Source organism: Seriola aureovittata, chromosome 10 (genome assembly GCF_021018895.1).
Source record: "Seriola aureovittata isolate HTS-2021-v1 ecotype China chromosome 10, ASM2101889v1, whole genome shotgun sequence".
Lineage (NCBI taxonomy): Eukaryota > Metazoa > Chordata > Actinopteri > Carangiformes > Carangidae > Seriola > Seriola aureovittata.
Window position 1 is genome coordinate 13406945 of NC_079373.1, and position 25594 is coordinate 13432538.

The 25594-nt window shown below is 41.3% G+C and overlaps 1 protein-coding gene across 5 annotated transcripts in view; it reads left to right on the forward strand.

The window, feature by feature from the left end:
* The window catches only part of sema4ba (sema domain, immunoglobulin domain (Ig), transmembrane domain (TM) and short cytoplasmic domain, (semaphorin) 4Ba), a 64364-nt gene that overhangs the window by 24813 nt on the left and 13957 nt on the right, over positions 1 to 25594 (forward strand). For 4 of the 5 annotated variants that reach the window (XM_056387078.1, XM_056387077.1, XM_056387080.1 and 1 more), the window contains one exon: positions 16533 to 16947. In XM_056387078.1, the coding sequence (XP_056243053.1) occupies positions 16830 to 16947 (118 nt within the window). In that variant the 5' untranslated portion in view covers positions 16533 to 16829. Of the gene's footprint in view, positions 1 to 9169; positions 9226 to 16532; positions 16948 to 25594 lie in introns of those variants that run through there. The other variant, XM_056387081.1, reaches the window with a different exon arrangement.

The window sequence follows — 25594 nt, forward strand, 5'->3', positions numbered from 1 at the left end:
GAACCATAAATGGAAAAGATTGTCAAAAGTCAATGAGTAGGTCAACCTAAGATTTGTACTCTTAATGCTTGCTTTTGAGTGTGCACTGCCAAGTACCTTTTACTTGAAAAGCTCTCACTCTTTCTCTCCTGTGTCATAAGAGTTTGACAAAGCAAACAGTTTTGTGAAGCAGCAAGAAATGTATGGATTGCCCCAGATGACATCTTTTAAGACAGTAAAAAAATACTTTGCTTGGAATTGCATCTGATACAGTTTCAGAAAAACTCTTGCATTGCTTTACTCTCTCTCTCTCAGTAAAAAAAACTGAATCTATGAATATTAAAGTATTGTTCATTTCAGAATATTAACCACTAGACTTAATCCAACATGCGTCCAGCTTCATTGTAAAGTCAAAACATGTCTCAATGTATGTGCACTGGAGGCTTCAAGTTTTCAACTGTATAAATTGCATGCTAGACCACAACTGGCTTCCAGATCAGATTTGACGTCACAAACTAATGCTTATATTTACACATCTTAAAACTTTGATTTAATGTAAACACAGAGAGACTTTCTCGCTCCAGCTAATGAATTTAAAAACAACCTTGTCAAACTCTGCAAATGTATATCGTTCTGCATAATGATGGTCAAACGTCCAAGTAAAGAAACAAAACAGCAAAACACATTTTGGAGCGGAGGGGGACTGTAAGTTGATTATGTCCTTTCAGTTTCAGTTTCAGCATCAGCATCACTGGCATCTTATACGGCCCCAGGACAGCTTGATATTTCTCTCAAAAGCCAGTCCATCTGAGTCTGTCTAGTATGTACTAACAAGGCAGCTGGACATGAGAGATAACCCTCCCAACCAAGCTCTCACATGGACACAGATCCTCAAATGATCAGCAAACACCCAGCGGTACTGGAATAAATAGGAGGTTTCAGGAATTTTTGAGACTGGCTGATTATTCCACAAGAGGGTGGAATATAATCAGCTGTGCTCTCTAATTTGTGACAGAGAGTTTTTGTTTTATACGGCCTCGTATATGGAGATTCATCTGTCTGCCATAGGAGAAAAGCCTGTCTGTGCTGACCTTGGTCTGCTGTTTTCTTTTGGTTTGATCCACAAAGAAAACAGCTGGCAGTTGCATTCTGGATACCAGTGGCCTTGACAATGAACCGCCTGTATGATGCTGTCAGAAAAGCTTTGGCTCGTTGGTAAAGCATGGTGCCTGTTATATCAATACCTCAAATCCAGACCTCTCCACAAAGATATATTTTATAACATGGTGATAGTTACTTGCAGTGAACGCCAGAATATCACTGTTGCGAAGTTTGACTGGGACGCGGGAGCATTCCTTTGCAGACTGAACATTTATTTGATGTGCAGGGCTGTTCTACATTAAGGCTGCTGAAAGGAATATAAGCGAAAGGATAAAATTATGCTTCTGTGTCGTGAAGCAGCTCAAAACAGGGAGCAACCTGTTGCAGATTACTAAATCTGTTCAGAGGAGGAAAGACAAAGAAAAAATAAATCACACTGCATCACACTGTTTTATCACAGCTTAATCCCCTATGCTGTCCCCATATGCACACGTTTCCATTTTGTCAGCATATCCCAAGGGTATTTTCTCAGCATTAGGCTACTCTGATCCTTCTTCATCCGTTTATATAGTCAGGTCGACTCTCTCCCTGTCTTTCTGTGTTTGTGTGTTTGAAAGAGAGAGAGGGAAAGATTTTCCCCACTAATCTGATTTTTTTTTTTTTTACTGTTTTCCGCTCAAAACAAATCTTGTTTAGATTTCACACCTATAACACAAGTTTAAACAAAGCATGCGTGCAGTTACAGGCTCAATGCATGGCCCGGAGTTAGATCACAGTTCGGATCATATGGTTCTTTCTTTCACAAAATTCAAGATATGTTTTTAAACTTCAGCCAAAATATTGTGTGCTGTCTTCTAAGACAAGAGCTATGCTTACTGCAGTAACACAACATTGACCAAATAAAAACAGCTGGTACTAAAATACAGTGTTGGCTCCCTTAATTACTCTGCAGAACAGAAAAATCATACAGATAGAGGGTTTTGGGTTTGGAGAGTTTCTGTGGAGACCTGCTCACCATATTAAGTTGCGATCAAACTGGTACATTTGAAAAATAAAGAACAGAAAGGTTTTTTTTTTTTCAAATTGTGGCTTTAGATGAACTTTAAATTTCGGGATGGTTTTGAGTGACGCTGGAGAATGCTTTTTTGTTTCTTTGACTAAACAATCTCACCACATAGTCTTGTCCTGGATCTTTCAAACATAAAATATGATCTTTGAGTTTGCCCAGTCGTCATGCAATCATAGATTATTGAATATCTCTGTTTTTCTGACTTTAAGGCACTTTACGGAATTTGCAACCACAAGTTAATTTATGACCTTGGAAAAAGTAGTTGACAAAATAAGCTCACCACAAACATTTAGTAGCTGTTTCGGATCTTTCAATCATATCACATGATCCTCAGGTCTTGTGATTTGATCCTGCTTCCTTTATGAAGTCTGTTTGTGTTGACTAAAGTGAGCGAGAAAAGGGTTAATAGCTGAGGAAGAGGAGGGGTGGGCTGTGGAGTGGCCAGCCACTTGTAATCTAAAGGTTAAACACAGGCCTTCAGGGAGTCCTATTACTGTGTACTCACTGATGGGAACTCTGCAAACATGCATTCTGAGAGCACAGCAGGCTCCTCTGTTTATTCCCAGTCCAGCACTGTGCCACGATGTGGGAAATGACTGTGGACATGGAACGTGGCCAGATCCCTGTATTCGCTGCAGTGTATAGAGAGCCGCAGATCTGCCTTTTAACCCGTATGAAACATGCACCAAGAAACATCATGTATGTATGAGGAACTCCGGGGGCGTCGCCTTGTTCACCCAGTGCCTTATTTTAATTGTACACAACCCTGTGAAACTGCTCTGGGAGACCAAGCGGAGTATGTTCACACGTATGCCAGCGTTTCATATGTGCTGGTGTGAGAATGGCGAAATTGCCTTTTCAGGGTGTGTTTCCTTCACCCTTCAACGCACACCTGTTCTCCTCGCATGTTACATGTTTAATAATAAAGTTCTATTTTAATACTCAAAGCTATGTGTACATCTACACTCCTGACACTGGAGCTAAGGGGTGACTGTGAGGCGTCGCATACAGCAAACGTGCATCAGGTTGTTAGCGGTCGTATATGTTTGTGCGCTTCCTGACATGAGTATGAGAGTAGGCCTGATTAATGGAAGCAGCCTCCAACCGAGCCTTGTTTAGCAGACTGTCCCTCCCCCACCGCTGTGATTTGATATCTCTGGGCGTTCCAGGTTGTGCCCTTTACTCTGGTAATGGTGCCGCTGACCCTTTCAGACATTCCTGCCGTAACTCTCTGATCACAGGCGTCTAATTGCCTCACTGTAAACAAGCTTTACTTTTTTTTTTAATATTAATATACAGTACCCTTCTTTAAGTAGGGCGCAGTAAGATATTTATGCTTGTGGTCGGTTCATCTGATTTATTGATGATGCACATCACTGGATTATAAGCGCACTTTTCATTCTTCTGAATGACAGACAAAGTTATTCTTCTCTAACCTTGGATACAAATAGTGTTCCTCAGTCATTCATCCTTTCCTGAAAGTTATGAATGAGAAATTTGCAAAGAAGGATGACAGAGAGGAGAAGTGATGCTGGTATTTAGTCATTTCATGCTCCACTAAGAACCATAAACAGTGCAGGGGGTGGGGGGGGGGTGAGTGTGCACCTTTTATTCCTCACGAACACTCCTCACTTTAATGGTCTGGAAGCGTGTAATGCAGCCTGCTCTGTTTTCTGCTTGGTGTCCCCCTCTCGTGTGTGTGATGTAGCCCAGAGCTTGAATGTTATACACTTGTCTTTAGGGCAAAGGGTCAGGATACTACAGAATCTGACATGCCTGACAGGTTGCCCAACAGTGTCTGAAACTCCCCTCCGCCCCACGCCTCTCTGGTGTTGGAACGGTGTAACTTTCTGAAACCAACTATCTGACAATTAAACCCACTTCATGCAGCGATTGGTCAGTTGTGCTGAGGGGTTTGAACTTCTCTCTCACCTGTGCACAAACTAACGTAACATCACAAATTCCCCATTCATATGATTGTCGTGTCTCTTTCTCGTAGCATTCGAGCCTGGCAGCTAGAAAAAGGCTTCTGCCTTCAGATATGGTCGGACAACACATCGCACAAGCTAGTTTGTAACGAGCATACCGCAGCCTTGACATCCAAGATGTTTGCACAGTAGTAGCAAAATGATACTATTTTCTTTTTAAAATCTTGTACAGACAGATGCCTTTTTTTTTGGCACAGTAACATAATCTCTTTCCCTCAGTGCTTTATGCCTCTAGTCCGTGAGATGGAAATAGAGATAGAGGAAGGGGGTTAAATGGAACAGAGACCACAGGACAGCAGCAGACTAAAAGCTTCCTGTGGCAGGACAGAGTGTAAGCCAGACCTGGCAGACAGGCTGGCAGGGCAGATGTTTTAGGTGAGAGGCACAGTAGATAGCGCCGTCTGAATAATTCATCAGATTGGATTGAAGATGTGATATATAAAGACACTACACACAGCCATCTTATGGCCTCTTTCAGCACTTTTTGTGCAGTGTGAGTGGCTGCAGGGCTCAGATCCCCCTGCAGTTCTGCTTTCTTTCTGGCAGTTATCCACCAGAGTCTGGGCAGTCGAGGAGACAGTTATAGATGTGCTGGCTCTGGGTCTAGCGAGGCCTCCAGACATCTGGAGGGGATGAAGCTGTTCAGCATGCAGGTGCAGTTTAAGCTCACAGGAACTAACACTGTTGATGCTTTTTTTCCCCTTCCTGATATGACTATTTTTTTCTGCTGTGGTCAGTGGGTCTTACTGGCTTAGGTGACAGAGAATCAGTAAATGCTTCCCAGTAACACAGAATACATGTTATCTTGTCTACTTTGACAGGGATATGTGCTGTATACGACAGTACTTTTTTCCGTTGTTGTTATTGTTGTGTCTGTGAAGATTCTCAGTTTTCCAGGTCATGGTTATCCAAGAAGGGTTGAATCAGGGTCAACTGGACTTGATTGTTTTCTGTGAGTAGTCAGCCCTTGTTCAGTCAAGGGTTTATTTCTCTGCAGAAATACCCAGAAGTTTCCCTCCAAGTAATACTCATTATTTCTTGGCGAGACACAACACTCTTGGTAATCTTACCGTCTTTCAGTTTGTTAAACAATACTACATAAAGCTTACTTTGTGAAATAGCATCATATTCAAATTTGCTGCCGATAAAGAGAAATGTATTCTGCTCTGAATTCCGGCTGCTCTGTTTGTCTGCTTCTCCTTATGTCGAGCAAGTGATAGAAGCAAAACAACCCTATTTATGTTGTTCCTGCTCATGGATCAAATCACTGACCTTACATCTTCACCTCTCATAGTTTATAAATAATGTGATGAATCACTTGCTTTCCCCATGGTAACATCAGAGCACAGGGTAAGCTGCAGAACAGCCTCTTGGGCTTGCTTAAGTAGAGTAGATGTTTGGTAACATGAGACTTGAATGTTTTCTTGAACCACTTATTCACTATTTTATACTGATGTTAGTAACCCTAAATGAGACTGACATTTTCTTGTTTACAAGGAATATGCCTCACCCTTCTTGTTAACAGAGTTTTTTTCTTCCACCCACAGCTCAGTCTGAAAGTGAAAGAGATTCTCATTAACTGTAGCATTTCATAATTTTGTACTTTTACCATTTTGTCCGTGTGGTTGCAACACAGTTGACCAACCCTTACCTTACTTAGTTGTGAAAGAAGGTGAAGATGTCTTAGGACGTGTTACGTGCTCTGATATCTCAGGGAAGAGGCTCAGCTTTCTAGTAACAGATCATTTCACCTCCATCTCTCCATGACATCAGCTCCCTCCTACACGCATCCAGCTGTGGGGGCCAGGGTGCTGTATGGACGTGTCAGGACTCTGATTTCATCTCAGACGCACACTAGTGTGGGTTTTCACCGCAAACAAAGAGGTACATGAACTTCAAGGGTCCTTTTTAAGTTCAAAACACCATTCTACCTTGACTAACTGGTGGCAGCAGTTTGGCTTACACACAGCTTGTCAAGAAGTGTGGTGCAATTTTGGTAAACTGTTAGTCTTTGTTATTATTTTTTCAAACATTTAACTTAATCAAGAATGAACTAATTTATACCATCTGCACAGTGATTAACAAATCATATGATATAGGATATCTGCCTGTATACCTGCAGCCAAGCACACTGAACTCTGTCATCTGATAGGTTGCTAATCCCCTTATAATGCTTGTCTGACTAAATAGAACAGTCAGTCAGCCATTAAATCATCTAGCCTAGGGTTCAGCGTGGGCCCCATAATTTTGCTCTGTGCTAGGCTGTGTACAGTGAGACTGAAAGGGAATAAGGGCGCAGGGAAAAATGCGAAGTATAAACATGTAAAATTAGACCTAAGCTGAGCAATGCTAACTTGACAAATTTGCCCTTGAGGGACTGCATTAGCATGGCCCATAGGGTGATACTCTTGAGTGACAAGAACTCATCTCCCCCATATGGCTTACCAAATACGCTGCCCTCATAGGTCAAATCTGGTCGTCTAGGATGTTGGATGTCAATGACTGGAATTTACCCCAAATATCGGGGTGCTAAAGGATTCACAAGATGGCTTGGATGGCTGGGATACCAGGACCTAAGTGACTCCTGAGGACTTGGAATGAGGAATGTGCAGCCTACTATTGATCTTTACTAAGTGAGGTCACTGCATGTGGGGGGCAGCTGCCCCACTCTCAGACCCCACATAAAGGGGACAACCTCCCCCCACAAAGATATTTTAATGTGGTCTATCTGCCAAATAGAGGGGTCAAATATAGAGGATTTGACTGGTGCTTGATATCAACTTTTAAGACGTGTTGTAGCCAGAGATGAGAAGCAGATACACTGGTACAACCGCAGGCATAACAAAGCTGAGTGTCTACAACATGTTTGTTGCCTCAGGATCAGTTGTTTACCATTTGTGTACTTTATCTCTTGAACTTGATTTAGAGAGTATCAGACAGCCAGTCTTTGCATTGTCAACAGACTCTCGAACGTGTTCACAGAGGACTACATACCAACTGCATCCCTCCTTGTCTTTTATCCTACTGAGTAGAATGGGACTATAAAGGAGAAATCTACTACATTTAATAGCATTTTAAGAGTTGTGAAAACTTAAATGAAATTTGAGAAGTATGTAAATTTCAAACCAAGAATGTATTAATTGTTATAGGTAACACAAACAAGGTGTATGAATTTCACTTTGCTCCTTTTAGTCTGGCATGGTTTGCTTGAGCTCAAAACATCGTAAATCGGAACTACTTTGCACACAACTGGATTAGCCTTTAAGCAGTTCTCACAGGGGTCATTTTAAATTGGCTGTTGATTGAAGAGTGAACATGAACCTGATTACAACTGCTTGGTTGAACGCAGCACTCCCTGGGCTGTCATTGATCTTTAAGGTTAAACAACATGACAGCTGCTCTGGAAACTTCTCATTTTTTTCTTAATTATCTTCGTATAATATACAGTATTGTGTTTCACGGTGTTTCACTTGTACATGTAACACCTTGTTTAAGTAGCCGTTCACAATGTTTAAGTGGTTTCAAGAGGCAGTTAAATACATCATCAGCAATATGTAAACCACTCCCCATAGTTCTCCCCATGGTCATATCTCATATTGAAAAATTCAGCTCAGGAAATGAAACCTACTTTTGTGAGACTTGGCAAGATCACTAGCAGTGTAGAAACAATGTGTTCATTAATTGGTTAGTCATTAGACAGAAAGTTAGTCGATGACACTTTACCAAATGTATAGTTAGCAAATTGAGAAGCGGATCAGTCCCTGTATAGAAAGCAGTGAAGTCGATGTGTGAGACCTCAAGCAGCGTATCACCTACTGGTCCGATCCCGAGGGTTACGATGTGCTTCGTAGACTCAGAAAAACTCTTTGGTTGTGTTGAAGGTGGGTCTGTGGTTGGTGTCGTTGATGAGCATGTGGAGAAGTGGACCTTCTGAGCCTTTTATCGGTCGCTCACAGTGATGGATGTGTTCAGCTCTTTGCCCAATGGCCTATAGCCTGAGCTTCTGTCTAAGCCTCTAAGCTACTGGAATGCGTGCAGCTACGTGCTGTGGACATCAAGGGGGAACAGTCATGCCGCTTTGTTTACAGCCTTTCATGGATGCCACACCAGCCTAATCAATTTCAGAGAGGATAAATATTTCAATGCACTGTTGGTGATTGAATGGTCCATGAATTTACATGGGCAGCAAATATTAATGCAGCACGTTATTTCTTCTTTCTGTTGAACTGTCCATAAGATAGAGTTCGTGTTTATGATGAAATTCTCTAAGATCCACTTGGCTGCTGGAGCTTTTCATATCCCACAGACTTACTCAGCAAAGTGTAATGTTGTTTTTTATTTAATTGTTATTAAATCAGAAGTCATATTTTGTGTTTCAAAAATCCTCACATACTGCAAAGTGATTAATCTCTGTTTCAGAAGCTTCAGTTGTTGTTCATTTAAGCACACACTAATTATACAATAATTTTAGTGTTTAATATTTACACATTAACATATTCATATTTGCATTTAAACAACATCCTCAGCATACTATAGTTGTGCATGTGAGGGTAAACAAGAACGGGCAAGATAAAGCACCTGAAGTCAATGCCGTGTTATCAGCACTTGCCCTATCAGGGTCAATATTTCACTCCTGTAAGTGCAGACAGAAGTATATGGCAAACAAGTGTAGACATCATCTAGAATGGGAGTGAGTGTTTCAACAGGCCTGACCTACTTACAGCAGCCAGGGCTGAAACTGCTCCTTACCTGTGTCTAGCAGACGCCAGCACCTCTCATAAAAACACAGGCCCTGAATATCTAAAACAGTGCAGTGAACAATATAATACTGTATATTTTTACGTCTCTCATAAAAAGGTCCTTGACGAATTCACTGCTTTTGCTGGACTGTGCTGCATATGGTCACACTTTCTTTGGCTGTTCCAAACTGTTACACAAGTTTATATCAAGTGACTTCTGTATGTGACACCAAAGCCCTTACTAAGTTTCCACTGATGGCACATACTGTCTGAAAAGCAGAAAGTATCTGTGCAGTAACTGAGTTGCAGAAGGATTATACCCAGACTTTATCTGAGGACCAGGACTGAGGTTAGTGCTGGTTACCAGTTTTCTGAATTTCACTCTTAAAAAGCTATTTTCTGTTACTTAATAATTTAGTATCAGCTCTGGACTTTAACAACAAAATGCTACCTTGTATATATTATAAAAGTTTCTTCTTGAAGGACAGGGTACAGTCAGTGAACCTGTTATCCTCTCTTAAAGCCGTGGCACGTGTGTGTAATAGGAAAGAGGAATGGAAATACTTGTTCCATACTGTAATTTTATTGTGAGGCTTCATATGTGCATCTCATCACTACCCATCGTAAATGTAGTATTAGTTTTCAGCATAGGACTTTGACATTGGAAAGCCCTCAAGAATGTCACCCTCATCCTAATCCTGCATTATCGTGTCGAGAGCAGAGAGACTCTGTTGAGTTCTGCTAATGTAGGTGATTTGAATTTTCCAGCAGCAATGAGATAATGAGAGTGTGAGAGATTTAACCTGCATCAATTTAAAGGGGATATGAGATTCACCAACAAATAGTGCCGCACTTTTTTTTGCATGTACTTGGATGGGGATTAGGAAAATAAATACATTTACTAATGCCCAAACTATGCTGTTTAACAAGTCTCTGGATACAAACTGCAACGAGAAGATGGAGCCACAACCTTCAAACCTCAGCTTATATATCGGTGAAATATTGTTAGTAAATACAAATCCAGAAGTAATTAAAAAGACTCAAGCACTAGCATTGCTTAAAGAGCACTTGTGTTCATCCTTTTATAACCATTATTTATTGTGGTATAAATATTTATTATAGAAGAAACAATAGTATAAACAATTGTGGTGTAAGCAGCAGCAGTGTCCTCTTGTATGGCAGGATACACAATACTGTGCGGCTCACGAAAGACAAAAGTCTTTCCTAAGGGAGTGATGCAGTTTGAATGTCAGCATCAGAATCATTTAAACTTTTCACCACTGAATTTGTAGAATATCTGGACAGCTTATCATGCACTGCATATGCTAGGGGATCATGAAATGGGTCAGTAGACCGAGCGATCAAAAAGCTTAAAGAGACATATAGATAAAGAAGAGGAGAAAAATTATAGAGGGTTTTTTTTGTGTGTTTGCAATGACTGATTAATTTCATGTAAAAGTGGGCTGCCAACTTAATGTCTTTATCATACGATAAAATTGAATACTCTCAAAGATGTAGGCGTTTCCTTCCTCGGCAAAGGGTGTGTGACAGCAGTAGAAAAGAAATAGGCCATGTCTGGAAGATCAACAGGGCAGGCTGCTTCTGAAAAGTGGATCAGCTTACTCTGGATTGTTGAAAACTGAGGAGAGCGTAAAGAGAGAGAGAGAGAGAGGGAGGGAGAAGTACAAACTTCTACCAATTTTGCCTCAATCCCTCAGTATTTACCACGTCTGAGGGTTACAACACATGAATAGTTTTAATCCAGGTTTATGCCCTCTCTGATGTGTTTTGACAGGGAGATTTGGTGCCGGGAAATAAAAGGCACAGAGCCAAGAGAGGCAAATGACTCTCTCACAGTGGTAAAGATCTCATTGAAGCTAGTATTTGTCTGGTGAGATTAGTGAGACTTTGTTGATCCTCATCTCCATACAATTACTAATATATAAATTAGAGTTTGATGAGGAGACCAACAATAGAGAGAATGTGTCTTTGCCCTTTCGTTTGCTTCTCTTTTTTTCTTTTCCCCCTTTCAGTATTTTAATGCACTTTTCTGTCTGTCGCAGAGCCCCTGCTGCTCTTCTTTCACCCACTTTAGCCCTGATAGTGATAGCAGGCCCAGCGACAGACCTAGCCCTGCTACTTTACATTTCATCAGCAAGCTGCTTCTGCTGGCTCCACATCTGTTATGGAAATTTGCGCAGAGGGGAAATGGAATGAAATGGAATATCATTCTGAATATTTTCACTTCTGAGACAGGGTTGATTTAGGCTCTTGTATACGTTTCAAAGACAGAGGTGATGGAATATACTCATCCACTTTCACAGCCATATATTACCGTAATCTATCAATACGTTCTTAACGCCTGATTCAAATTTGGGATGTTTTAGGAAGTCAACGCTTGTGATAAAATTCATCACCTCTGACCGTGTGTCACAGGCCCCGGAGGAGAAGCAAGCTTGATGAATTTAACTCCCCTGAACCTTAAGTTCAAAATGTCCCCTATCTCTGTTCAATAGTTTAATAAGATTTTAATTAGGCAATTAAAAGTCTTTGGAATAGCATATGGTCATAATTACTGCTGTATGGTTCACTCAGGGATGAATGAGCCATTAATTACTCTTAGCTAGGTCTGGGGATTGGACTTAAAATGGGTCGAGTAGGAACGAGAGAGTGTTTCTTCAGACTCCACAGTCACCTAATCACACGTACAGACTTCCGAATTTTCATTCACTGGGGAACAGGATCGGGTTGCGCCAGCTATTCGAAAATTAATTACCAAGTTTGTGCGTGAAGTCCTTTAAAAGTTAACTACTAGCTTATTTCGAACTGGTGTTTTACTAAAGGATTGTGAGCCATTACAACATGTGCAAATCGGTGCTAGGAAACGTTATTCCCATCTGCATACAGTACAATACGAGTTTCAGAGATTGTAGGGAAAAATCTGATTATGCTTATCTTGTTTTGGTTATTTAGTCTTGTGTTTTTGGAATCTAAAGTATGCTGTGCTGTTTTTGTGAAAAAGAACTAAAACTCTTCCCAGTTTACAACATTATTATTAAACAGCTTTTGCATAAAGCATCAGCTCAGACATATTGAGGGTATTTCATATTTCCTCTTTTACTCTTAAGTCCAAACAGATCTTAACTAACATTACCTTGCTGGCTCAGTTAGCTAACACTTACACCTGGTACACCTGAACAACTACTCTCTACCTAAGGACTAGTTTGTGTGGTGCAACCCATTTGAATATTATCCCCATCTACACTTGCGTCATAATTTGGCTCCAGGAGAATCTTTTAACAGGAACTAATGAATTAGTCATTGTAATGGGAGCAATGTGAGAATACTGTACCTTGAAACTCCCATTGAGCTGATACCTGAGCTTTGTGACGGAAGTACTGTCACGTCTTACTCATGGATAGGTATCTTTAGATCTGGATGAGTAGTTATAAAATAAACTGAGAGTAGGCAGCAGGTCCAGTACAGAACTGTGTCAACACTGCACCCCCACGCCGCTCGTCCGGTGAATCAGCCACTCTCTCCATATGTGCAGGCGTGCTCTTCCATTAAAGCCTGTCCTGATAGACGATATCCTCCACATCTCACATCTGCTCCGTCACACATCTGAGAGTCCTTCAGGGGCGTGGAGGTGCCGAGGGGGCAGGAGGGGAGGTGCTGCTCACAGGTTGAAGGCCACATCTGGGAGCATGTGACCTGGGTTGTTCGCTGGGGTGTGACGTAGGTGGCCAGCGTGTATTTTTGTGTGTGTGTGTGTGTGTGTGTGTGTGTGTACAGGTGGCTTGTTCAGATGACAGGGATGCCAATAGGTCGTATTTATCAGTCAACACGTTTCCAGTCAACAGGCTGTATGTGGAATGCGGGGAGCCATGACCCCTCCCACTCTACTCGTATGGCATATGCTAATAGCGGTGCCACCTGTTTCAGCAGTATACGCATTGCTGCTATTTATAAAACTCACATAGTCTTATAAGTAGTGCTGTCATGTCAGTCTTTGCCATTCAGTGATATATAGTGATAGTTTTAGCTGTATTACAGGAAGTGACTGGTATAGAGTTCTGGGAATGTCCCTGTTTGGTTAATATAAAACTTATATCCTCTTATTGGACATGTACCACTGTAAAGTATATTGACACAGTAGGATAGATAATGTCCAAAGGTTTATTGCAGTATATGAAAAACCCATAACTTTTTATGAGGAAGTTTTAAATAGCAAATACTAGTTTGTGTTGCTGTTTGAGTGTATTCTGTAAGCTTTCGGTTTCACGGTCACAAAGTTGCCTAATTTACAGGAGTTTTATTCCTTATGACAGCCAACCATGTGTTAATGACTCAAATCTTTTCTTGTGTAGAATTCACTCCCTGTTCCCAGTACAGCTTCTTACTGGTTCATTGAATGGTCTCTTCCCCTCCTAGTAATTATTTTCACTGCATGGAATGTCAAAACAATTGTTATTTAAATGGATGATGGGCTCAGATAGTGATAACTCTTTGTGCCATGTATTTCTGCCCCAAATGATATTTTACTTTGCACTTGGGATAGAGGGAACATAGCGAGGACAGGTTGTGCCACCTTTTAACAAATCCCAACTTGGACAACAGACTCTCTGTAAACTTTTACTGTCCAAGTGTTGTAATAGCGTCGAGAAGGATTAGCCCCGCGTCGCGTTGCTCAGGCCACATGCAGGCTGCCCTCATCCTTTTGACTGGTGTAGCTTGTTGGAGTTGGTCACAGCTTGACAGAAACCTCTGCAGCCATGGCTCAAGACACTCTCCTCTACATGTTTTTCAAAAAATAATTACATTTATTTGGTTTACACATGATAATGTGTGATGTTATTTATTCTAATATAAAGACAAGGCAGCAAAGAAGAGCGTTCCTGGGACAAGGCGTGATTTTCAGTGACTAGAATTGTATTTCTGTCTTGAAATCTTTCTATACTTCCTTTTATTTATTGAAGTATGTGGTTAGATGTAAATGCAGCATTATGTCAGTCACTATCAGTTCTCTGTCAATGAAACTGCATATCATTTTCAAAATGACTGCATCAATCAGAGACATTAAGATTGTTAAAACTAGATTTGTGGAATGATCAAAAATAATATATCGTAATGTTTGATTTGCTTGGTTAATATAAATGTGTGTGCTGTTAATAAATAGCATTCACTTAGTCTGGTTGAAGAATCCCATACCCCACTAATAAAACTGGGCAGCTGTGGCTCAGGAGGTAGAGCGGGTCATCCGCTAATTAGAAGGTCGGTGGTTCCTCCAGTCCATGTGTCGAAGTATCCTTGGGCAAGATACTGATGGCTGTTCCATCAGTGTGTGATTGTGATGTATGAATGTGTGAGTGAATGGGGGAATGTGACAAGTATTGTAAAGCGCTTTGAGGGGATAGTAAAAAAAAGCGTTATATAAGTACAAGTCCATTGACCATTAATAAAACCCAACATATGCCTTTGATTAGATAACATTTTATAGTCTGTGGTAAAAATTTGACATATGCAATAGTTGCAATAATTATGTCAAACTGATTAAACTGATGTGTTGCTTGAGGGGATATAGAAAGAAAGGGTAGAGACTGAAGAGGAGCTCATAGACAGAGAGATGTGAGAGTATCATCCACAGGCAGAGCACACTGTCACGTCTGTGTAGGGAGTGAAAGGGATGATTCAGTTTATGCATCATGCAGGAGAGAGCAGTGAAGTGCAGAGTTGCATATAGATTTCTGTGCTGTCAGAGGGGCCCTTGTTCTCTCACTCACGCTGAGTCGAGCTCTCTTCTACGTTCCTCAGTCGGATTCAGCTTGATGCATGCGGGACTCTTTTTCCGACTGTCACACAAACCTAGAATTAATGTTAGCGCCACTGCTTGGTGGTCGAGTGTCGTCTCACTTTGAATTGCTCCACACAAAGGACACTAATGATGCTTACGGCCGCCCTCCTTGTCCATTACATGTTACAGTCTACTGACATCACGTGGGCTGCTGGCAGGGGGCACTGTCTAAAAACCGTCAGACAGTGACCTAGCCTGGAGTTTTTGAAAAGCAGAATCCTTTCATAACCTCATCTGCTTTTGTCATTATGATCATTAAGAGTCACTGTCCCTCGGCTGTAGGCTGAAAACCCTCAGTGTCCAGACACCCTTGATTATTTTTCCTTTTTGTAACTTCGGTGGAAAAGGAAATGGTGGATTTTGATTTTCTTTTTAGCTTCTATTGACATAAAGACTTGACTTTAATGAAACACCCTGCTTCAAACACAGAGGAAAGAGTCTTGATTTGTGCTTTGCTTCAGTAACAGTATCCTACACTAAATTGTAATTGTTGGGTTTGTCTGTCTGTATTTCTCCTATTCAAGTCTTGTGTGGGTCTCTACTGTTGTTGAAATAACCCTCTTTGTGTCTTGTTCTCTGGCCTTTATCACAGCCTTCCTGCTCCTCCAAATGTCATTCACCCGGCTCAGATTTGGAGATGTCTGTGTTTGCAGTAAACGTCAGACTGCTTATTGACTAAGAGTCAGGAGCCCCTTGATAGAAACCAGGAATAGCTTCACTCGCTACCTTTTGCTATTGATTGCCATACCTCACATGAAATTGAGCCTCCCGTTGGCTGCATTTAATGAGGAGCTCCCCGTGGCAACTGTAACGGAGCGTTTGCAGTTGGAACTGGGATGTCTGTATTGAGTTTCCCCTTATGTCTCACTACGTTCAGTTAATCAGCATCACTGAATTGCTTCATAACTCCATTACTGGTAAAATAGTTGTCTTGTGGCTTTGTTCTGATGTGTTCCTGAGTATTGTTGTAGAAGTTGTGGATAAATGAGATAAACAACCAAAAGTTAAATAAAGGGGATCTGTATCGAGTTGATGAGAGCTGAACAGCACGCCTGTGCAAATTTGCCAATTTTCTTTGGCTTTGGACACTGTTATCTCCATGAGTTCCTCACTCTGAGAGCAGAACTAAAACCCTCTCTGACCTGTGGGAATCAAAACATTTCACAGTATCATTGGTTATAATGTATTCACACCATTTCTCACCACTCAGTAATAAAACAAAAGTTCACCTAGGTAACCTGTGGCCAGAAACTCCTGAAATTCCTGTAATGTGAGCTGTTATTTGGGTGTCACACCTTCTCATTGTCTTTAAGCTTTAACAAGCATTTCCAAGAAATCTTTGCTTTCTTTTCTTTCCTGTGCACATGCAATTCAGATATGGAGATTACGGTTTTTGTAGCGCAGGCTGACACTATCGAATTAACCTGACATGAACATTGTTCACTGACTCACGTACTATTCTGTTAATGATCACCACAGTGGTATCACGTTCTCACTCCTCTGAACAGAAACTGGAAGCAATACCATACAACCTCAGATCTGTAGTGTGTAGTGAAAAGGTCAGCTCTGGCCCCACTTGATAGAGAAAGTAGGTGGGCTTTGGGTTTAGTGCTAATTAGCCAATGTTAAGCATATTAACATACCAAACTAAAATGGTGAGCATGATAAACATTATACTTGCAATGGATCAGCATGGTAACACTGTCATTGTGAACATGCTAGCATGCTGACGCTAGAATTTAACCCCACAAAGGCTTATAATCATTTGATTATAAGCGTGTCGTTTCTTTTCCTCTTCACAGATCTGAGCTGAGACGCTGTGGTGTTGTGTACGCATGGAGGCTGATCGGTGGAGGTTCTCCGTCTTGTTCTGAGGGTCACAGGTCGTCATTTCAAACCAGCCTCATCGTCTACAGCCCCAAAGGAGTGCCCGACTTCACAACAGTGCATAGGCCTTCCATTCAAGGAGTCTGGAGCTGCAGCGAGAGAGAGAGAGAGAGGGAGAGAAAATAAACACGGGTTAAAAAAGACGCTCTTCATGAATTCCCCAAAACCCTGAAAGGCAAATAGTGCAAGTTGGCTGGCAGTCCTGAGGAGGCATGTGGACAATGAGTATGGCTTGGCTCTGTCTCCCAGCCTACACTGTCCTGCTTGTTGGTTGCTTTCATACAGCTGTCACGGAAAGCGACGTCACTCCGCGCCTCACCTTCTCCTACAGTAAGTTTTATCCACTTCTATGGACTATAGAATAACCATGACGTTGCAGTAACACATCACTGTCACATGTACGTCAGTAGCAGACTCAACGGGCTGTTACCCGTCATTGAAGGAAGGATGACGTGAGCTTTGGTGCTTTTCCGGGGTTTCATAAGATCCTTTTGCGTGAACAGCAGCACTTGGCAAACTGTTTATAAACAGTCAAAAAGAGTAGGACTATTACTGTCCCTTGCTCTGTGTTGTAAAGCTGCTGCAAGATCACAGCTGGCCAGGGGTAAAACTGCAGCAGCTGTTTTCTATTTACTATTTAGTAATTCTTAATTATAACAAAGTCTACCTACATTTTGTGCTCTCACATCCTGCCTACAGGAGGGATTGCGTAATTCTCAGTGGTGTCCCTGTTCAGTAACTCTGTCCCCTGAAAAAAAAGTCAGTACACTTCATATATGTCCATTGTAAGAGCTAAAAGGATTTAAATGGGTGAAACGGTGTTTGTGTTCACCATAATGATTTAAAATCCATGTAAATCTGCAGTGAATGGCCGCCCCGTCAGCGTGGCTCTGTCGAGTACCTACAGGTCAGACATAATCACAAAATGAACAGGCCTATTGTGCTGCAACATACTGAGGGGAGTGCGACATAGTCTCACAAACACTAAGAGTTATTGCTCTTATATAATCTGTATTTATTTTGTTTGCTTGCAGAATGTCATAACAACAGATATAGTTAATTAACCTTTTGTGCTGGGTTTCTGTGCAGCATGCTCTCTTCATAGCTCGGCTGCCACTGTTGCCGAGCGGTAATTTTATCATCACCAATGTAATAATCCAAATGATATGCACTTGAGATGACATATTGGATTTAAACATTTATTGTGTCTTAGCATCCTCATGGAAAATTCATCATAATGATGAATTATGAGATCAACGCAGGCTTTCAGTGATTGAACTGTCGTTAGGGACTCTTGTTCAAGCATCATTACAGAGTTAATGCTAGAGAAGATTGTGTTGATAGATCGCTCTTAATCATCTCTTATAGACATGGATAAAATTTCCAGTAAGGAGGTAATTCTGAGCAGGTCACCCATAGTGCCTGTCTGAGCCTGTCCCTTCCCACATGTAGCACCTCTATACCAACAGGTAATATCTCTCACCTGCCAGCCTCAACAAAGCCCGCAGATCAGCCTTGCTGGAGCGTTTCACAACAACACACATAATCAATCACTCGCTCTAAAGACGCCTCACACCTCTCTCCCTGCTGATGGAAAGATTTGTTTTTAGTGCGTGCAGCCAATGTTAAACTCCACCATATAACATGCAAAACCCACATGTCAGAAGTCTGCTGAATATATGCTTTGCATTCAGATCAGCTGAAGTAAAGCAAGGAAGGTTGTCCTTCTTATATTGCATCTATTTTAGTAATATCATTCGGAGCTAACCAGACGTATCCTCAGTCATCAGCTTGTTTTATACTAGCATTTATGTTGCTGTAACTTTTGCCACATTGATAAACTGACCTTTCCATGAGGGGTAACACAGTTTTAACGACAGAGGTAGTTACGATCTCCCGTAAAAATTAACAAGGGGTGATTTTATCAGGTCTTTCTGACCTATATCGACATGGCTAAAGGCTCGGTGGGTCTGACAAAGGAAATTTAAAAAGACTGAAGATGATGGTGTTTGAAAGACCAGTTGATGTAAGGTAAAAACCAAGCTTCCACCAGCTGATGAAGGTTTGCGCGGCCTGGTGATGGAAGTTGTCTTGCTGTGCTGATGTCGGTTCTGCTACACTGACATTTTCCAGCCTCCCGCAGAAGAGCTTTGTCACATTGTGTTTACAGTATCAAAGCAGAATGCAGAGCTGCAGGCCTCAGGGGCCTGAACTTCATACAGCAGAAACTGGCCGGTCTCATCATGGTTTCTGGTCCTCTCTATCCCATCTGGATGCCAGCTAGCTTGACGGCTTGGTTGCTTTAACCTCCAAAGTGTGGGAGGGCCAGAGCCCTGTTTGGCTGCTTCTCATCCGGTTGCATTTTCGTAGACTGACCTTCCCTCCTCTTCGCTCTTGCTCTCTCTGTGTCCCCTGGTCCCCGCCTCTGCCTTAATGAAGAGGGTAATCTGCCATGAATAATGAATGGGGATTTGTATGTGTTATGGTGTGAACACTTGTCTGGTTCTCATTATGCGCCTATCAGGACAGATCATGGGTTCAGGGAGTAGGGTCTGCATCTGCTTTTCTCTCTGCATTTGTTCCAGGCTTTAATGCAGACCATGCTGAACGGCTTAGTGTGTTGGAACACTATTTAAAGGCACACCTATAAGCCACTTATGCTGCCTGTTTTTGCCCGTTGATGTGCTCAGCTCCCTGTTAGACATCATGCGTTTGGACAGTTGTGCTTTAATTCCTCTGTAGGGGCCATGCCCACAGCAACACTGAGAGTGAAGCATTTTTAATTATTTAAAAGCTGTCAAGTCTAGAGCATCTGTATCAGCTTCCCTCAAGTAATTCAAAATGACAGTAGTGTCAAGTGAGATAACAGCTTCTCAATATGGTGTTGGTGCCACATAGATGAACAGCAGATTTTAATGGTGTGGATGCTTGCCTTGTTAAAGTCCATGACAGTCAAAAGGTGTGGAAAGTTACAGAAAATGTAATGACTATTACTTTAATAATAACTAATCATGTATTCTAATGGAGGTGGCAATCAGGGCCAACAAAATTTAATTGAGCCCAAAGTGATTTCATGAGAAAGACAACAATTTTGAAAATCAATTTATAGTAACTGAAGAAAAAGAAATATGAAAAACTCTCTGGTTTCGGCTTTAAGATTTTTTTGTCTTATATGATGATAAATCATTTTGGGTTTTAGTTTGTTGAATGACAGATTTGAAGGCCTCGCCTTGGGCTCTGGGTTTTTCATTATTTTCTGACATTATGTATGCCAAATGATGAATTGATTAATGATGAAAATTATCTGCTGATTAACTAATAATTAAAATGAATAGTTTCATCCCTAAAAATTTGTTTACCCATAAAACCAAAGTTATGTATTCAGTTATATTATGAAACTCAAAAACCTGCAACTGTTCACTTCTGCAATGCTGTATTTAGCAGCCGTTTAATAATTAATCAACTAATTATTTTAGTACAATGTAGATTTTAGGTTATCAAATTGCAATAAAATAAAAAAGGTACACTACACAACATTGTTCTGTGTCATAGATTTCACCTGCATGAGATGAGTGATTTATTTGAATTTAAACGTAAAGCAGTGAATACAACAGGTGACGATTTGATGATGCTGGAATGATGTTGTGTGTGTGATTGACCAGTGTCCATCTTGGTGATTGTTTTTAATCCATCATGAAAAACAAGATCATTGATCTTGATATTGCTGATGTTTATGACACCCGCTCTGTTGAGGCCTCCGGGGAGCGAGACATAAATCAAACTCAACAGACCCTGTAAAAACACTCTCATTGCTTCGCTCGTTCGTTTTCAAGGTGTTGTGAGGACACAGTGACCGTGTCTCTGCTCCTGCTGTAAATACACAGCCCAGCGTCCGGCTGGTCAGAGCATAGTGCTGCTGTACAGTTAGAAACATGTCTTGACCTCCTGTACAGTCTCTTTTCGTTCTTGATACTTCAGCCCCGTTCACACTGGAGGCAGGGGTCACGGTGAGTTCCTGATGAACCAGCAGCTGGTTTACATTATTGTTGCTAATCTGGGGTCAGCTTTTGCTGCTCCCTGATCAACAGATTGCCTTGTCAACATTTTTCATGGGAAAAAGGATCTTTTAGGGTTGAGGTGCACGTTCTCTCTCAAACTACAGGTTTAAGAGATATGAGTGTTTAAATGTTAACAGATTAGTTTCTGTCCCCCAATAAATTGCCCGACCAAAGCCTGTTATTGCCCATCCCTGCTGTGTGAATACGTAATGCTCATCTCTACACTTTACAGTTTCCTCAGCATTTACAGTATTTGCAGCATTTACAAAATGACTTTCCATCCTCTTTTTCCTGAAGCTGTGTTCAAAATTGCCACCAATCTCAGCATCAGCATGGTACAGCGGAGACAATATCCCACTAACAAGATGCAGCCCCACCAGTTACCAATACAAACAGCAGGCTCACAGCTTGCCTAATGAATCTCCCGGTGAATTGACCCTCTTGGCCTGTTGTCTTGATGCATTCCAGATGCCTCGGTCTCTGTCCTTCAGCTTCCCAGGTCTACTCTCCCACACAATCACCCATTCAGCACTAATAGCTAGTATAAAATTACTGTGGATAATTTAGTTAGGGCTCCAGTGTGGCCTGTTTTCTGTCTTGACAATGTGACAGTAGTGGGAGTTCTGGCATTGTTCTGACACCGAGCCAGTCGGACTCCTGTTGGCACTGCTGCTTCCTGTCACAGTGGTCATCGCTTCACACTCAATAGAGGGTTTTAATCACTTCTTCTCAAAGCAATTGGATTTACGAGAGTTCATCCGTTCTATCCCGAGCAAAGTCCTTGAACAAGTACACTAGGCAGATGAAGAAAGAGATTTGTGCCGGTGTCTTTTCGCTCTGCCTGAGTAGGTTCTTCCTTATTAGTCTTAAGTATAATTTGTTGTGTCTTTATCTTCACAAGCTCATTCTAATGTCGAGGTGTCCCAGTTCATCTGTCAACCCTCACTGTCAAACAAATTAAATAAACTGCATTGCAGTTTTCCACATCTTGTTCTCCTGTCCTTTCTCTGGTGTTTTCACCTGACACCCTATGTCTATAAGATGGGTAAGGATTTCTTTCTTTAGGCTGGAGGAGAGGAATTAGCCACCTCCTTTAATTATGGAGGAGTCAAATCCGCCTGTCTTGAAGTAAATAGTCCTTTGCCCCAGCATGGTACCAGCTTGAATCAACTCGACTCTATTCGCCTTTTTTGGTTTTCCGGAAAAAGTTGTGGATAGTACGTTTTACCTGATACTATATTGGTATTTCCCCCGCCAAGGTTCCAAGGAAGCTGAGGCGATGCCAAAAAGCAAAGATCAAACGCTACAGACTACTGATTGGTCAGAGAGAATCATCCCTACTGCATCATTATCATTGTGTGAGATGGGACGCTCTGAGGGAACCCGCCATTTATAAACAGTCAAGCAACAGCACACCACTAACTGTAGCCTCTTACTTGCTGTTAGTTATTGCACTATACTTTTAGTATGGTAACCTGCGAAGCCACGCTGTGGTCAGTTGATGAAGTGCAGACGTTTCTCTGTTGTCCCAATAGCTTTGTGCACCATCACTATAGTAACAACGGCGCATAGAGGGGTACTATCTGGATGGAAGAAGAAGCACCTGGTACCAAAAGCGAGTTGAGTCGGTGCAGTGGAAAAGGCTAAAAGGATGGTTGTTACTTTGTCTGCTTTCTCAAATAATGTTATTGATCATTTATTTGGTTTAATTTAAAAAAATGTTTCCTTTAGTTCCTTTAAGAAGAAAAAGCTGAGTAATGAATCCCTCTCTATTCTTGAAAAAGTGTAATATGTTGTATTTCATAGATATAATATATTAGAATGCAGTTTATAATCGAGTTAATAGAGTTTTTCTAAACAATAGCAAAGTGATGATTGAATCTCTGTGCAAAAGATTCCTACTGGATAGACTGGATGACTATATACTGGACTAGATATAGTCATTAAAGTTAGATTAGTTACAAAGCTTCATGACTGTCTTCTTAGTTTAATTGGTTTAATACATTTTTTAAATTCTCAATCTTGTCGAGGTGCAGTCTTTTCCTCACATGACTATTGCTTGCAAGCATCCTTCTCATGTCCTTTCAAAGAAGAGAATGTAGGTCATGTTTACGGTCAGAAGACTGCAAATGGGGCGTCTGACGGCCCTTAAAGATTGACCCATCATCACTCTATTTCTTGCTCTTGATCTCAATAAAGAGAGGCGACCGTTTTTGCGGGTCAATCTTTATAAAAGATTGGTTCTGGTAAGATAAGACTCAGCACTTAAATCAGGTGCCGTTCCATATTTTTAATGTTGACAATAACCTTCAAATATTCTCAGTGTACCTTGTTTGCAAGAAAAGTTTACTAATAAACAGATTCTGAACCAGCAGTATGGAGACTAAGTGGCAGAGTTCGGTGGTAATTTGCCACTTGTCCAGTGTATTTGTTACCGACAGTGTTTTCTTGTAGTTGTGCAGAAAGAAAACAAGAGCGGGTGCTTTAAATGAGGTATGCAATCATCTGATCTCCTGAACATACAGCTGTAAGAGCTGATAAAGGCAGCCCCCTCTTAAGGGAGGGCACTGATTGAATCAGCCTGTTATAGTTGCCCTACAAAAGAAGGCACCAAAGGACAAATTACTCTACACTTTTCTCTATTACTCTAGGGGATGTTCCACGCTTTTAATTATCCGTCTAACTTTTTTTTGGACACAGACCCATCAGGAAATCAGCTGCAAAATGTAGAAGGATTCCTTTAAGCCCAATATAATTAATTTCCCTTCTAAATAGATTAGTAAGACAGTCTAGGCGAGTATTTCAGTCCATTTAGCAGTGTCATTTGCAGAAATTACTTTTAATTACATAATAATGGCAATGATCTCATATTGCTTACAGCTGTCAGAGGTTGAACCACCAAGTGTGGTGTTCATGCACTTATGTAGAGGGTCATGGATGCTGTGAACCAGAGAAAGCTGCACTATCAAACTCTTGGAGATACAGTGACGTGTAAACCCTCCTGCTCTTCCTGCTGGTTCCTTCTTTCTGTCGTGTTTTCACTTTTCAGTTGGAGGGGTCGTCTGTCCGCTCGACCCGTGACCAGTGTTTCCATCATCAGTGCAGCAGAGTGGGAAGTGGTTTGGTTTTGTTTTGTTTGGGTTTTCTGTTCCATTGTCATTTTAAGATATCTGCTTCTGAAAGTTGTTGTGGAGGTTAATTACATTTTGTCTGTGGTGAAAAGATTTTAAAATTACAGTTGAAAAAACCCCCATACTCAGGATAATCCACAGACCTTAGTTTTCCTAGGGACCTTTTCTTCTGTAGAATAATTTGAGTGAAAAATGTTGACAGTCAGGTCTGTGTGGGTCTGTAAAGGACATCTTCAAAGCTCACAAACTGTATAAATGATATGCATGGCTAGATACTATAAGTAAAAAGATGGGTGATAAATTAAAAAGAATGTAAAATGTCTTAGGAAAGTGTTGGGCCATTAACAGCATCAGTTTGCCTTCGCGTAGATATTCCAAGTCTCTGGAGCTATACGGGATGGATGAATGATGGACCAGTGTGAAAAGGCATGTGGCGTCCTGATCATAACCACTTCAATATAAGTACCCTAAAAATAAATCCCTCCAATACAGCAATGCACTTCAAAGTGGAGACCAGGTATTCTTCATATTTTTTTTTTTTTCTAAAAGGTTCTCTTGCAAGAGAAAAGCAAGATGGACAAGGCTAACAATCTTCATTGTACCTCTTCAGCAGTGACATGATGGCCGTTTGGCTCTGACACTGTGGCTGCAGGAGATACGAGCTCCTCTTCCCCTCTTCACTGCTTCCTCTGAACAGTCCTGTCTGTTTCCCTCTTCCTGCTGTACACCACAACATAGCTGGGGCTGCATTGTCATGAAATGGCCCCTCAGGAGTCAACCTCAGAAAGTCGAACAACAATACAGGGGATTCTCTAAAAGACTATGGTGGATGCCGAATGGAGGGGAGGACAAGTTCAAGTCGGATACACTCGTTAGCTTGTGAGTTTGTTTTGGGGGTAACAGTCTGCACACACTGTTCGACCTCCAGAAGTTATTCTCTCCTGGTTTTGTGGTCTCAGGACTGTGTTGGTGCTTATGACTGCTCTGTTTTTCTAAGGGGAAATGTCTGGCTCTTTATTGCTTTAGCTTAAGTTGTAGACTGGAAATTCAAAACATTGAGTGGAAAGACGATAAAATATAGTAACTGTTTATATAGAATATTGATTACAGCAGGTTTAAACATCGTGCTGACCTTGAGACATACCTTTTATTAATAGAGAGCATGGTGTTTAGCAATTACCTACCCCTCAGAGAAATAAAGAATTGTAAACCAATAGTGCTTTACTGAAAAGTGATTAATGTTTTCCTTAAATTATAAATGGAAAGCTTTGTATGGTTGCAAACCCTCCTGGATCTCTTTAATGATACTCAATTAGGGGCCCTATTGTTTTTCTCTGTCAGCTGTGGTCGCTAAGTATGACAGTGGTGATATGACTCCAGAGAATACTTGTGTAGATATCCTCCCTTAAAGCTTTTGTTTCGGTTCGGGCTTTGGCCTTTGTCTTTCTCTCTCTGTAAATAACAGTTAGATTCACCCAAGGACACGGCACCAGCACAGAGCAGCACTCCATTCATCCCGTAATGACAGTGAAAAGGGGAGTGAACGGCCCCAATGGGTCCATGTACAGTACATAGAGCAGAGCCTCTTGTGGTTTTACGGACAGATTTAACTACAATATGGCTCTCTGTTGCCGTGGCGATGGACTGCTATTAACGTGTTATTTTCCCGAGGGAGAGGAAGTCTCTCAACCTCCTGTACCTACCCACTGAGGTGAGGTTATATCAGGTCACACGTACTGCAGGGCACGTACCACATAGTGTGCTTATTATCAGTGGAACATAATGACA